Source organism: Montipora foliosa, chromosome 9 (genome assembly GCF_036669935.1).
Source record: "Montipora foliosa isolate CH-2021 chromosome 9, ASM3666993v2, whole genome shotgun sequence".
NCBI lineage: Eukaryota > Metazoa > Cnidaria > Anthozoa > Scleractinia > Acroporidae > Montipora > Montipora foliosa.
The window spans coordinates 4,524,626-4,539,625 of NC_090877.1; the positions used below are offsets into that span (position 1 = coordinate 4,524,626).

Consider the following 15,000-nt stretch of genomic DNA (forward strand, 5'->3'; position numbering starts at 1 on the left):
TAACCTAAGTTTTCCCGTGTCCTGATCGCTTTTCGGCCTTTTGGCTAAGATTGGTTTCTCGGCCAAGGGCTCATGTATTACGTACGGTATACTACTGTAAACGCCGCAAGCGGCAGGCACAGAACAGTTTCAGTTGTTTATTTCTTCTGGCACAGAGGATAGGGAAATGCCCGCGATTTACCTGGGAGGATGGTGATGATTTGATCTGATCGACGGTTGCCTACCAACTGAGTGCCGCTTTTTTCTTCACTAGATTGAAGTTGCCCTTTCGTAACATGTGGTACACGATATTGTTTTGGTCAATGTCATGGTAGATATATTTGGTAGATACCCCCTGAGAAGGCATATGTGGTTCAGTAAAGTATTTAACCCAGAACGATTGAAGAAAATAAAAGCAAATCGAGAAACATTTAGCTTCAAGGCTGACAAGTTGATCATTTACAAGTTCTTTTTCACCACAACCTTAAGCGTGTACTCTGAGCTTCTGACAGCTTTCCAAGACCACTGTGTATTGGAGTTAAGCTCTTTCCGGCGGGGTTAGTAACTGGATGGGAGACAACTTGTTGACAGGAACATACGACCAAAAATTCTATTTAAATGCCCAAAAATGCGAACTAAGCAAGGTACAGATTTTGTTAGCCTGCCTTACGCAAAACAAATATTGACGCAGAAGTAAATAAATATTGATATGTAGTTTTTAAGGAGAGCAGAAGGAACTTTTAGGAAGTGTCGATCGAGAATAAGACAATCTGCGAGATGAAAACATCATAAATTTTGTGCCACGAATATAATACAAGTTACCATCAGCGAAAAAAAAATTCGGGAGATTTTTGTACGTTCAATCTGAGTTCAATTTTTCTATCCTACTTTTGGTCGTACAAGTAAAATCACAAAATCGAAAGTGACATCCATTTTAGCGGCCGCCTGTGATCAAGTTACCTTGCGTGTTTAATACTGGCAACTCACGAAACAAAGGATGCATCTGTGACAAAATGACGGCAAGAAACCGGGTTTTTGTTAGTTTACTTTTTTTCTTTCAAGTTTTATAAAGTTCGACAAGATACAAGTGCGAATTTAACACAAAGATCTCAATCGTTGATGAGGTGTCAGCTGAATTTAAGCTCCTCCGAACTTCCCTCCGAACGAGGTTAGTACTTGGATGGGGGACCGCTGCAAGTCCCCGTGACGGCGATCAGTAATTCGCCTTTTTTAAAACTTGATTTCATTTTTTATTTTGTTTGGCCGTTGAAAGCTATTTTCTTACTTTCTTTCTACGTCAAAACGGCTGAACAAACCGGTTCCCAAGAAATATTGGAGTATTTGTGCGATGCAAATACTTCTAATGAAGTATTCGTTCTGTGCAAAATACCGTAATGTTCACAGCGGAACACACTAGTATAACTACGAAGCAAGATCTAGAAGTAACGTAGAAAATTCTTCTTACCTTTAAAGCTTGTCTTTCTCAAAGAAAAAACATCTGTCCACTTTATCGAATAGTTTAATACTGTGTCAATCATGGCCGGCGGAAAGATTCCACAGTAAATATTTGCTTTCCTCGCAGCAACAGAACTGTATCGCGGTGGCCGAGCGGTTTAACGCGCGCATATGATAGCGAAGCGCAGGGTAAGTTTATGGTTTCTAATTAGTGCAGGGAAGTTCGGATAAACTGTAAGATATGAAGGTAAATTCAACCGATCAGAGCTTAATTCTAATATCCGTGGGGTATGCACACTTGTGACTACCAACAAGAAAAAAACGACACCAGCCCGGTTTTAAGACGTGGTATGCATTCCATGTAATTAGGCCTAAAACAATATTTAGGCTTAACTGATAGCATTTCTAATGGGTTTGAGCTTTTTCAACAGTTAAGTTATAACCTCATTCTGCATTTTACCCCCGGTCTGCAGTTTGCGTTTTACACTGACCACAATTTAAGCATTTTCCTCTTATGGATACCTGAAAAAATCGGAACAATTCTCGGTTTTCACATGACGTCACGGCCGCCATGTTGGAGCCCCTAAACAAAGAAACGGCGGCAATGTTGGAGCCCCGACCAAATTCTCTTTGAATTCAACTCTATTATTATGCAAACTTTTCTTTTGTTTTCGTTGAAAAACATGGCTGTTGATCACGTGAGTGAAAACCAACAATAGCTTTTATTATACATTGAGCTCACTATCTCTTTCCTGATTGGCCGAAAGCCTACAGTGAATTTTCGAAATCAGCGCCCGTGACGTCATAACTGCAGATTATACATTAATCATGTCAAGGTCAGCCAAGGTCACGGGTAATCATGTCATGTATGACCGCAGTGCATGATTTCTTAGGGTAATCATGTCAAGTTCGCGCGCTTTGTGTTGCTTGCTGTCAGTGAAGAAGCACAACAATGACTTCTAGGTTTGCTTCAATGTATAATAAAACAATTATTAGATTCGGTTTTTGTGATATCCAGAATAATCAAGGTCTCGGTAAGGGTTATCAGCCTCAGCCTTCGGCTTCGGCTGATAACCCTTACCTCGACCTTGATTATTCTGGATATCACAAAAACCTCATCCAATAATTGTTTAAAATTGTGCAGGTAAATGCGAGAATCACTTCAGATCTTCCTTTCATCTAAAACCTGCACTTCAAGTAGATACATTTATGTCATTCATCGAAGCAAATCACTTATGAACTGATAATATACATATAGTAGAATTTTTAAAAAGTGGAAAAGAAGTAGCACACAAAACAGAGCTTTCAGAAAAATAAATCAGGCGACGAGCACCTTGACAGAACAGTAAGAGAAGTTCCAGGGGCAGCCCCTCCCACCTCCCCCTCAACATTTGCGGTCTTACCCCTAACTAAGTGCAATGTTTGCCTGTCATCGTGGCTAGTCATCCATAACATGTAAGAATTATAATGTCAATGGTTGCATCTCTCGCTTCATCACGCTTTCTAGTCACATGCAGATGGTGGAAGACAGTGCGTGGATTGCCGAGTCATTGAAACCAGGTAATTCAAATGGAACAAACGTTAATCGTATTGCCATTTCAATTACCAGAGAATTTTGGTACTTGCTTTCATTCTCTTCCCAGATCATTGGAGAAATGAATATTTGTTAAACAGCAAAGATAATTGCTTTACGCTAGATGCTGGCTGTAGCGTGAACTGATTCTGAAATACACTGTATCGACTTAAATGTTATCAAATGATCAACACTTGAAAGATGAACATTTGCAGGCACCTGTTTTAAGCTTTCATACTGAAGTGTATTCCTCGTGGAATTCACAATAGCTTCCGTAATTGTTTCATTTATTTATCATGCAAATTTTAATAACCTCTTCGCAGGATTTAAATCACTTTGCGAAATCGTTTACCAACACATTGATGGAATGCCTTCACTTCCGTTGATTCATGCAGCGAAACGGTTATATGAATAACTTCTACGTTCCTGCTGTCCTGTACAAAAATTCACATAATCGCACAGCAGTTTAGTAAAATTTATGAAAATGTGCAAGTTTAAAGTTATTAGATTGTAAGGAAAAGAGGTTTACTTAAGCGTTAATAGTTATTTTGGCGAGGTTACTTCAATATTTTGGCGCTGGCCTTCAAGGGAAATATAACGGAGAAAGAGTTGGTTGGAAATAAATGACAGTAAAGACCCAGGAAATCTGGCGAGAGCTCATGCTCTGGTTTCAAGTGACTAAAATTGACTGTAGCTTAGACAGTCACTATTCAGACCACAGAATCGTGACTTGCTACGCTACAATAAATGTATTTATACAGTAGCGTCAAACTGTGTATGCAAGATTGTCAACCTGGGGCGGTTGCTCGAAGACCAGGTGGTAACCTATAGGTTTCCATGGTATTTAACGCAGGTTAGCGGTAACTATGCTTCTAGAAACCCGTCCTGGCCAGGGTTGGGTCAAAGCATGTTTAGCGCTAACCAGCGTTAAATACCATGGAAACCTATAGGTTTTGATATCTCTTAACCAACGGTTAGCGCTAATCGGGCTTTGAGCAACCGGCCCCGGGTTGCAATATGGACTCTCACTGGATACTAATAGCAACTGTTCCTTCATCAGGCGTTTGAGTAACTGTCAAAGATCATTAACAAAATTAACTAGAATTGGTCTTGATTTTGAAACCTAAAAAAGCATAAGGTCTTTCAACCCTAATAAAGTTAATGCCTTGAATCGACACTATAAAAAGGTGATATTTTTCGAGTTTTAAATACTGGCTTTGTCTTCAAGCCAATGTCAATGAACAATACACCAAAATTACTGAATTAAAGTTCATTTAATTGAATTGGCCAGATCAAATCAAATTTCGATTTTACTATCTGACAAGGGGAAAATTTGAGTACCAGCGGAAATATCACTCGCAGCACAGTTAAGAAAAAGCTCTCCCGGAAGAGATCTCTGCCATGGATCGAAACTCACTGTGTTCAGCGTACGCCGCGGTTACTTAACTTGGCGACCCAATCCTCCGTGATGATGTTGTGTGGGCTCATTTAACGGCGGAATTACTGTAAAGGGATGCGCAGAAGTGTGGGACACAGTGGGCTCAAGTCACAGTCAGCAAACATATCATGGGCGCATGTGGTTTGAATAGTGCCGTCCAAGCGGTTGGAACTTTCACAACACTCTCTTTTTTTATTAAAATGAACTTTAAAGAGTATTAGGGGCTAACTGGAAAACCTCGCGGTTCCTTTAGCCTCCAAGCTCCAAATAATTAATTACTATTCTTTAAACCGGTCTTTTTAAAACTTCATTTCGAAACAATTTTTACGGTGTGACCTTAGAAGTTCAATTTCGCTAGTGGTTTTCTTGTTTGGCTGCGGCCGAAAAAGTTGCTGATAAATAGAAGTTAAATGGAACCAAAGCCAAAAAAAAAAATACGAGCTTTGTAGAAGGGTCAGGTCCGTGTACCTTGCGTCCATTTAATTTTCATCAAAATAGAAAATTGAAAATTAGGAATGACAAATTTCGATTTTCAATTTTTGATATTCAGAAAAACAGAAATCATGGGTGAATTCTTAATTCTCCTTTGTTTTGGCCTTTCACATTAACATGATTAAGCGACAAAGCTCTATCTTAGTATAGATTTCCTTTGCTTCAGATTTAATGAAAATAGAAATACCGGACAAGATTTGCTAAAATGTCTTAAAGAAACGAACATGCAAAAACCAGTTGCAAAACTGAAACTCAATTTTTGATTTCCGCAAATACGAAAATCAAAAATTGAAAAACGGGACGAAATATGTGTGAGGGGAGGGGACGGCAATACCGGAAGTGGAGAAACCAAGATGGCAGCAAGACGGTCGACGATGCATGCATAGCATGGAGAAAATGTAGGTGGAAAACTGCAGCGACGTTTCTGCACAACCTTCCACATTATTGTTCGTACATTTTTTGTTTGCGTCTTTTGGCCTGATTTCACAGGAGCCTTGCTGTATTAAAATTACACCAAAATGTTGTTAAGGTGAGCGGGAGGCAAGTGTTCACTTCGCAGTTTGTGCCTTACAATGAATTTGCTTTATTTCTGCTCCCAAGCATTACTGTTTCGACTTGTTCTTCCTGTTCAGCATAAAGAAATGACTGAATGCTTTTGATGGAACGGGCTGGCGAAATTGTCCTCGGTCACCCCTTCCTGTTTCATTAATTAGACGAAATAACAAAATCTGACACTTTCAATCAATTTTATTTTCTTTAAAACAGGAACTACAATGCTTGATGCCATTCTCACTAAGCCATTCTGATGCATTTCGTGTGAGCTGTTGTAAGTCGGGCCCCGGTTGTTCAAAAGGTGTATAGCGTTATCTAACGGATAAATCACTATCCATTGGATAGCGCACTACTGGTTTCGCTATGACTTATCCACTGGATAGTGATTTATCTCGCGGATAGCGCTATCCTTCGTTTGAACAACTGGGGCCAGGGGCCCGTTTCTCGAATGTCCCGAAACTTTACGGGCTGTTTTCGGGCCCCTGGGGCCGTTTCTTACAAGTCCCGAAAACTTTTCGGGCCCGAAAAGCCATTTGTGAAACTGTCAACCGCTTGTTCTGGAAAGACGATCTCTTAACATATTTTCAAGGTGGCAAAAAGAAAAATAACTGTTACATTTGACGACTTAAATCCTCTCAGTTCTTGAGATACAAACGGAATTGTGACATCCGAAAATGGCCCGTAAAGTTTCGGGACATTCGAGAAACGGGCCCCTGGCCCCAGTTGTTCAAACGAAGGATAGCGCTATCCGCGAGATAAATCACTATCCAGTGGATAAGTCATAGCGAAACCAGTAGTGCGCTATCCAATGGATAGTGATTTATCCGTTAGATAACGCTATACACCTTTTGAACAACCGGGGCCCGACTTACAACAGCTCACACGAAATGCATCAGAATGGCTTAGTGAGAATGGCATCAAGCATTGTAGTTCCTGTTTTAAAGAAAATAAAATTGATTGAAAGTGTCAGATTTTGTTATTTCGTCTAATTAATGAAACAGGAAGGGGTGACCGAGGACAATTTCGCCAGCCCGTTCCATCAAAAGCATTCAGTCATTTCTTTATGCTGAACAGGAAGAACAAGTCGAAACAGTAATGCTTGGGAGCAGAAATAATAATCAATGTGTTGGCCGAATGATATGTGCGAGTCCACACAGCACGGTCGTTATGAGCTGTTTCAGCCAGGTCTTCAAGAAGAATTTTACTATCCCACGACACAAATGAACCAGGGGATGCAGTGCAATTAGTTCAGGCAAATTCATTGTAAGGCACAAACTGCGAAGTAAACACTTGCCTGAAGGGGTAGTTTCTAAAGAAACTGTGGTGCTGCGTCGGTGGGGAAGTAGTATACAAAAATTTGGTTTTATCAACGGAGTTGGTAATGTAAATTGGCCACCGTACAGAGATTCTAAAAGCTGACGTTTCGAGCGTTAGCCCTTCGTCAGAGCGAATCCAAGCTTTTAGAATCTCTGTACGGTGGCCAATTTACATTATCAACTCCTTTGATAAAACCAAATTTTTGTAAACACTTGCCTCCCGCTCACCTTAACAATATTTTGGTCTAATTTTAATACAGCAAGGCTCCTGTGAAATCAGGCCAAAAGACGCAAACAAAAAATGTGCGAACAATAATGTGGAAGGTTGTGCAGAAACGTCGCTGCAGTTTTCCACCTACATTTTCTCCACGCTATGCATGCATCGTCGACCGTCTTGCCGCCATCTTGGTTTTTCCACTTCCGGTATTGCCGTCCCCTCCCCTCACACATATTTCGTCCCGTTTTTCGTATTTGCGGAAATCAAAAATTGAGTTTCAGTTTTGCAACTGGTTTTTGCATGTTCGTTTCTTTAAGACATTTTAGCAAATCTTGTCCGGTATTTCTATTTTCATTAAATCTGAAGCAAAGGAAATCTATACCAAGATAGAGCTTTGTCGCTTAATCATGTTAATGTGAAAGGCCAAAACAAAGGAGAATTAAGAATTCACCCATGATTTCTGTTTTTCTGAATATCAAAAATTGAAAATCGAAATTTGTCATTCCTAATTTTCAATTTTCTATTTTGATGAAAATTAAATGGACGGAAGGTACACGGACCCTTCATGTTTTAACAATTCAATTCGGTTTCCTTTTAATTATTTTTTTTTCCAAACGGGAAGATGATTTTTGATGTTGATTATGCATTAATATGTAAATCAAACTTTCTTTATATCATCTAGTGCTAGCAAACAAAGATAAAATACATGCGATTGTTCTCTACCAAGAGATTGCATTAACCTTGACACCTGGCGTCCTCTTAATCAAAGTGAAGAAAAAGAGCTTTTTTATTTCCCTATGAGACGCTCTTGACCGTAAAATTCGAAATTACTTGCCTAAGAAATGAATACAGACCATGCCTATTGCTGAAACCATTTAATTATGTCGTTATTTTTTTTATGTACCTGGGATGCCCGTAGAGTAGAGGTGATGGATAAATTAAATCATATGACAATGTTTGAAGATCAACCCGCTGATCGATTTTTCACATGTAGATATTGAATGGCAAAGCGGAAATTGAAATGGGACCTGACTCATATGGACTTGAAAGGCTCATTTCCAACGCTGCAAAAAGAAATTTGGAAACTAGAGAAATGGATCTGTTTGAGGTAAGGTGGAATAAAGCGGATTTATTCCGTGTTTCCAACTACGTTTTGTACATCGAATTCTTTAAAATTAAGATCGGCTTCTCAGTCTTGAAAGAGGTATTCTATATAACTGCGGGTAAAATTGAACCAGTTACCTAGGATTCAAGCCTCTTGATCTACTGAGCGGCTATTGCCACAAAAGACATAGGGCGTTAGCGTAGCCGGCAATCAGTCGCCGACTTGTGAAACCTGTCGTCCTGGGCCCCAGTACTAGTTGTTGAAACGATGGATGGCGCTAGTGTTAATCCGCTGGATAGAAATTTATCGTGTGGATAGCACTATCCATCGTTTGAACAACTGGCACCTGTGTTCTGTGCGATGACCACCTTTTGGATCCGCTACTGGGAATCTCGGCTAAACGGTCTTCAAAAATGTGTTTTTGGGGAGAGGAGGAGTGTAATTTAAAGTTGTGAATATCGGGAAGACAATTCTTTGAGTGTTATTCCTCAAGCACTTTAATTAAGGGCTGTGTCCTGTCGCACAATAGCAGCAGCTTTCCAAATATTACTACTGTACATTGCAGAAAACTACTCTTTTTGTAACATGCATTTAAATTGATATACTATTGCACAAAGTCGAACAATACACGGTCTTCATCAGAATCCACTTCAAATTCATCAAAGGGCTGAGTGCGCATAGCCGTGCAATCTGCCAACCATAATATCTTAGTCTTGTCCGCATGAATATATATGAAGGTTATGGCAGTAGGATCAGTCGATACGAAAACCCTGCTTGAAATATTGTTTGCTTTTAATCCGTGAAATATAAATTAACCTATTTGATCTTGACCGACTGTAGTCACTGTAACCTTAGAAATGTTCCTATCTTGGAAAACATTCGTAATTTTCTGGCACCTAAGTAATTTTTTATCAAAAATGTCCATCATGTTCCAATGGTCATTAAATTTGAGTTTACTTTTCTCTGAAAATCGCCGGGAAATGATCTTAAGTGACTAATTTGCACCTGAAAAATGACAATAAAATGTTAAAAAACAAGCTTAAACAAGTTTGATAGCGATCTTTTGCTGCTACGATTTTTTCCGTTACATAGCCGTTTGTGAAACTGAAACTGATCCGGCGCTCTTTCCAAAAAGATGGTTAATTAATTAGACATTCCCCGTCATAAAACGTCGTCGTTTTGCGGAACGCACGAACGAAAGTTATAATGATCAAAATCTTACAAGAGATTACAACCGATTGTTGATCGGCTCTTTGAATTACGCCAAGCGACTTCCCGAAACGGTCAAATGGTTAAGTCACCACAGTTGTACTTCCTTCAAGTTTTAGCGAATTTAAACAGATCGGCCTTCCAAAATGGCAGCTGTTATTGTGTTAATTAAGTTTCATTTAGCTAGGCTGATAGATAGTTCATAAATAATGAGCTGATGGAAATACAGTGCATAACTATTCCATTCTTTTATTCTCGTTCTAGTTTTTAATCTAGTCCAGTCTAGGATAGTTTGGTCTTGTCTAGTCTATGATCTAGTCTATTCGTCTCTAAAATATATCGGCAGAAATTCACACGAAAAATATCGCGGTACCAACAAACTTGAAACGGCTCTCTATTAGTAGCTTTAAAAAGCGGTATAAAAATCATCTCCTCAAATAACCTGCGATCAGGCTCTATTTTAGTTTCGCGCGTTACGTACTGTGGAGTTGGCGTTTAGCGAGCGACGACATAAGAGAACATATGGGCGAAGCTAAAAATGGGCCTGACCGCAGGTTACTCCTCAAATGTAAGTCATAGTTTTGAATTTTCAACTAAATTTCACTTGTAATCATATTTATTATTTATTATTTTTTCTCTGTCCTTGTGTGGGCCCAATTCCAATACTAGGGTTGATCTCTGATGGAATAATTGGGTATGAAAACTTCACCGTAGTGTTAGGCCTCATTCGAACTTGGAATCATTAACCTCAATATGCTACTGAAGGACAACAATTAATGATTATATTTATTATTGTTTTCTGACTTTTCTGTAAGTAATTTTTAATATAACATCTCCATTCCGTTTTTATAACACTTCTTGACTTGTGAAATAGTTTATTTGTTTCTTTCGTTCCTTTCTTTACTTGTAAATAAGCAGCAGCCAACTCGAAAGCTTTTCTACTTTGGTTGTGGCACACTAATTCAAAAATTGTACACATATATATATCTTCTATTATTTTGTTTTCTGTAGTTTTTTTTTCTTCTTCCTTTTTTATTCTTCCTGAATAGTGTGAATAAAGGTTGTTGTTGTTGTTGCCTGAGACTGAATCAACAGACTTCGGGGATCAAAACTAGAATATATTGGAGAAAGGCGAGCGCCAACACTGCGCCAAGCATGCTCATTATGTTGTTCAGTCTCTTTCGCAAATGTTCATCATAGACGGACATTGTCGTTTTCTCTTCACCATGGCCACCACCCATTGAATCCGCCGTATAATCATAGCGGGGATTTTCAACCTTGGCCAAGTTACTTTTACAGGCCGGTTCGGTAGCTCCAGTTCACAGTATCAGTGCCCATCTCACCATATATCATTCCAAGAGCTTTTCTCCATTGAGGGTAGGGCGAACCAAGGTTGATATGATGTAAATACAGCTTCCGTTCCTATAATTTGATGCTTTTTTCAAGTTTTGTCAAGGTGGTATCTGATAATATTAAAATTAGGACTTTTTTAAATAGGCCTGCTGTGAGGGCGATACAGCTGTCTTGAGGTCCCTGCTGGAGCAAAGAAGTATTCTGGAAGTCAACCAACTTAGTGACTCTGGGCTGTCAGCGATGCACTATGCCGCGCGCAGAAATAAAAAAGAAGTAATGCAAGTATTAATCGACTACGGCGCAGGTACGTAAACAAGATTGTGTTCCATTCAACCTTGTTATTATTATGCTATTAATTCACATTTTAATCCCTTTGAAAAATTTACTCATTTGCCCTTTAGTTTGGGAGAAAACAATTTATCTTCTCCGGGATTGCATTCTAAACCCCCCAGGTCTAATCCATCTGAGATACTGCTCCAAGTAAGAAAGAATCTTCGAAATGTGCACCTGTGGATGCATGACGTTCATAAGTGAACACTTACTATCGGCTATCCCCTGCCTCCCCCCCCCCCCCACCCCCACCCAATGTTATTTTCTCGTTTCGTTATCAAAATATCTTTGACAGGAAAATTGACTTAGTGCAAATTATTCTCCTTGAAACTGATAGTTAGTTCTGCCTTTTGTACGAACCATGGAAAGTGATTTTAATCAGAAATACCGCCCACCTACAGACGAACTGTAAAATTGATACTAAAGGGGTTTCAGGAGTGGTCTGTTTACAGTTTATCCTAAAAATATCTTCAATCGTTTTATTTTACGATCGTCAATCAATCACGATTTTATTCACACCCAATTTACAGTTTGTATATGCAATCCTTTACAATAGGAAAGAAAGAAAAGCTAGCCAGGTTGGTCTTGATTGCACTTTCATAGGGGTTGTCATTATAAAATAGAATATATCTATTTATTATATACTCAGCGTTTCTGATTGGTCAATGACGAGTGCATAAATAGGTTATAGAATGCAACAGGGAAGTTGCTATGGAAACAAGGTAATGGGGTTATTTTGTTGTAAAAAAAAAAAAAAAAAAAAACGTATGAACTGGCTTGTACATTTCCTGATTTATGGGGTGCTTACCATTTAGCCAAATAATCCGGATGGAATGATCGTTGCATAAAGGTAAGCGATTTTCCGAATTTAATGACCAACCGGATGAGAATGACGCTTACCATTTACTACACAACATTCCATCCCGCATATTTTACTCGATCTTGTGAAAAGGGCCTGGAAACGGAAGGATTCTCGCAAATGGTAAGAGCATTTCGCGAATTCCGTTCCGAACGGAAAAAGAGGACTACCTCTGGAGGTTGTCCACAATTTCCCAAAAGATTTTCCGGAAAATTGCCTTTCCATTTTACGTCAAACCGAAATTTCCGGATTTTTTGGCTAAATGGTAAGCACCCATGGTCACTCCTGATGTTTGCAAATTTCAAATTTTCAAAATCTCAAATCATCACTCGCGTCCATAAATCATAAAATGCACATATAGAATTTTTTTTTTGTCATAGACCTCAATGTTATTGCATCAATGGGAAATAAACGGCTCACTCCGTTGCATTACGCTGCTTGGTTCAATGCGTCCGAAGCAGTGGAATGTTTAATCCAAAACGGTGCTAATGCAGAGAGTTCCTCTGCGTTCGGGCAGAAACCTCTTCACTGTGCTGTGTCAAGGGCCAGTGCGGAACTTGTAAAGGTGGGTATATGCAATTGCTTTAGGGAATTTAGAAAATGTTTGAAGCTGCTTCGATTCTAACTAACATCGCCTTGATGATCAACAGTTGCAACGGTGCTGTTTGTTGTTTTCATCAGCGGAGCCACGTTTCTCGAAAGTCCGATAATTTTTCGGGCCCGAAAAGCCATTTATGAGACTTCCAATCCGCTTGTTTTGGTGGGCTGGGCTTTAAACCTGTTTACAAGAAAAAAAAGCAAAATAATTGTGGAGTTTGATCACTGAAAACCTCACCGTTTCCAAGATATTGCAGAAGGAACTGTGACACCCTAACCACTTTCGAGAAACGGGTCCCCGGCCAGGGCAGAACAGAACCAGGTACTTCATGCATCTCCTCATACAGAGTATCCAGTATTATAAAGACGCATACAACGGTCTATAGAGGTAAACAAAGGGTTTATGTTGGTGTAAGATGTCCCACCGCAACAATGCGAATTGAACGGCTACTTCGCATTTTCCAACAAGTTTGACGTCACGACCGCCTCAATGTGGAACATATGTCATGACCGTTTCCATGTATTCTTCCACAGACAATGCTTACCAAAGGGAAAGCCAACCCGAACAGTCTCGACAATCAGAATTTTTCACCACTGCACCTTGCGACTCAAAGAGGAAGACTCGACATGATTCAAATCCTTGTACGTACGTGAAAAAAAACATGCTTAATCGATCACAAAATTCTAAGGTTGGAATAAACTCTATGTTTACAATAGTTTCAGAAACTTTTAAACTTTTTAAACGATATCCCTACTTCTGAAAGAAACACAACATATAGGTCTTATCTAAGAAACGGTACAAACCGGATAATATTAGCAACGAAGAAAAGGGAAAAATAAAACAAGCTTATTTTGTTCGATCTTGTGTCTTTATGACTTCTTTTTTGGGCGATCCCCTCTTAACCTTCGTAGGATTCATGGCCGAGATTACGCAATTTTTGACGGAAGTTTGTTTGTCAGTTACGTCACCCCAATGCAACTGAACGTTCAAATTGTGAGTTTGGGCTGCCTGTGATTATACTATTCTTTTGGACCCCAGGGCGGTCATTGTTCATTTTGCCATTAAAAGTTTGACGGTGTTCTCTTTCCCTCTTTATCAATCTCTCTGACTGAATTATGTTCCCTACGATTTTTTGTTTTTGTTTCCATTTGTTCTCCAAACCCCACTTAAAAGACCGAGTCATGTTTCGATCGTTTTCCTTGCTCCCAGTATTAAAGAGCTTTAGAGATGACAAATTAACATTCTTTATTTTTGTATCACAGTTGACATATGGTGCTGATTTTCGCGCACAAAACGACGAAAGCGAGACACCGATTCACATAGCTGCTAAAGAAGGTCGGAACGAAATATTGAGGCATTTTCTACAACGAGGTGAGACAGGTGCTAGATTGCAAAAACGTTTGTTACGGTGACATTGGTCTTTTTCGACTCGAACTGTTTTGAGCTTCCGGATCCAAATCTGGGAAAAAAATATTTGTGGTCATCATTATCGATTAAGAGACTCGGAGAATTCTTTGGAGAGCTCTCTGAGCCATCTCAGCGACAATCCGATTACAGGAGATTACAATTACAAAAGGTTCATGAAGTTTCCCTGTTCATTTTACTCAATCGAACTATTTTACTGTAACCTTCCTCAGACGGCTACTTGCTGAGGAGCCACACAAATATCAGTTTTTTATATATTTCTTCCAAGAATCGCTTTTCAATTAACAAAGATTTTCTGTTTTGGACAACAATCTATGAACTTACACAGGAAGCAGTGTCGAATGTCTCCCTTAATTAACTAACCCCCAATGGACTCTGCCCCTGTATTCTGAATTAAAATCTGATCAACTGATTTTCATAGCAACTATGACTGGCACATCCTGCAAGGAACTCATCCACAGCGAAAACCACGAAGGAAATAATTGTTTTCAGTTGGCGGTGATTGGCGGACACGTGGAGGTGAGTATTCCCAAGTGTGCCGGCTTAACCTAATTAAGGACCACGTTAAGAATTTATCCGTTGACCAACTTGAGAGCTTTTTACATGGATGAAAGAAGATTTCCTTACCATGCAGATCATAATTGGCTAATTGAATCTGAAGTGTTATAACAAAGGAACAACACACACAAGATGGCGGATCTACAGAACACTGCTTTATTCCCCACACCACGTGCCTGGTGCAACCGCTGACCTGATGTTACATCTCCCATTTTTTTAGCGAAAGAAAAGCAAGTAAACACAACTGAAAAAATTACAGAATTAACAAACAGTGGCAATGCAAAACCCCAGACAACATGACCACTGGAGTAGTGTTTCTGTTTCTAAATTGAACACAAGACTTTGTAACATGTTACAAACTGTTCCCACTGTGGCTAAAACTTGACATAGTCTTTGAACCTTGGAGGTTCTCTAACTGTCCTACCGGACCGTGTGGTAGTAGCCATGGACATTTTGACTGGTGTTGACATAGGATTATGCAAGGCTCCTGCACCAGACATCTCAACTTCAGTGTCTGTTAGGTCTTCATCAGATGGGGCTG

At 39.5% G+C, this 15,000-nt stretch overlaps 1 protein-coding gene across 1 annotated transcript in view; it reads left to right on the forward strand.

Moving 5' to 3' along the window:
* Positions 1 to 2,890: 2,890 nt before the first annotated feature.
* The window catches only part of LOC137970914 (transient receptor potential cation channel subfamily A member 1-like), a 41,262-nt gene continuing 29,152 nt past the window's right edge, over positions 2,891 to 15,000 (forward strand). Inside the window, exons 1-7 of the mRNA XM_068817575.1 lie at positions 2,891 to 2,994; positions 8,017 to 8,130; positions 10,834 to 10,993; positions 12,259 to 12,443; positions 13,010 to 13,117; positions 13,739 to 13,847; positions 14,323 to 14,420. Coding sequence (XP_068673676.1) covers positions 8,044 to 8,130; positions 10,834 to 10,993; positions 12,259 to 12,443; positions 13,010 to 13,117; positions 13,739 to 13,847; positions 14,323 to 14,420 — 747 coding nt within the window. The 5' untranslated portion in view covers positions 2,891 to 2,994; positions 8,017 to 8,043. The remainder of the gene's footprint in view (positions 2,995 to 8,016; positions 8,131 to 10,833; positions 10,994 to 12,258; positions 12,444 to 13,009; positions 13,118 to 13,738; positions 13,848 to 14,322; positions 14,421 to 15,000) is intronic.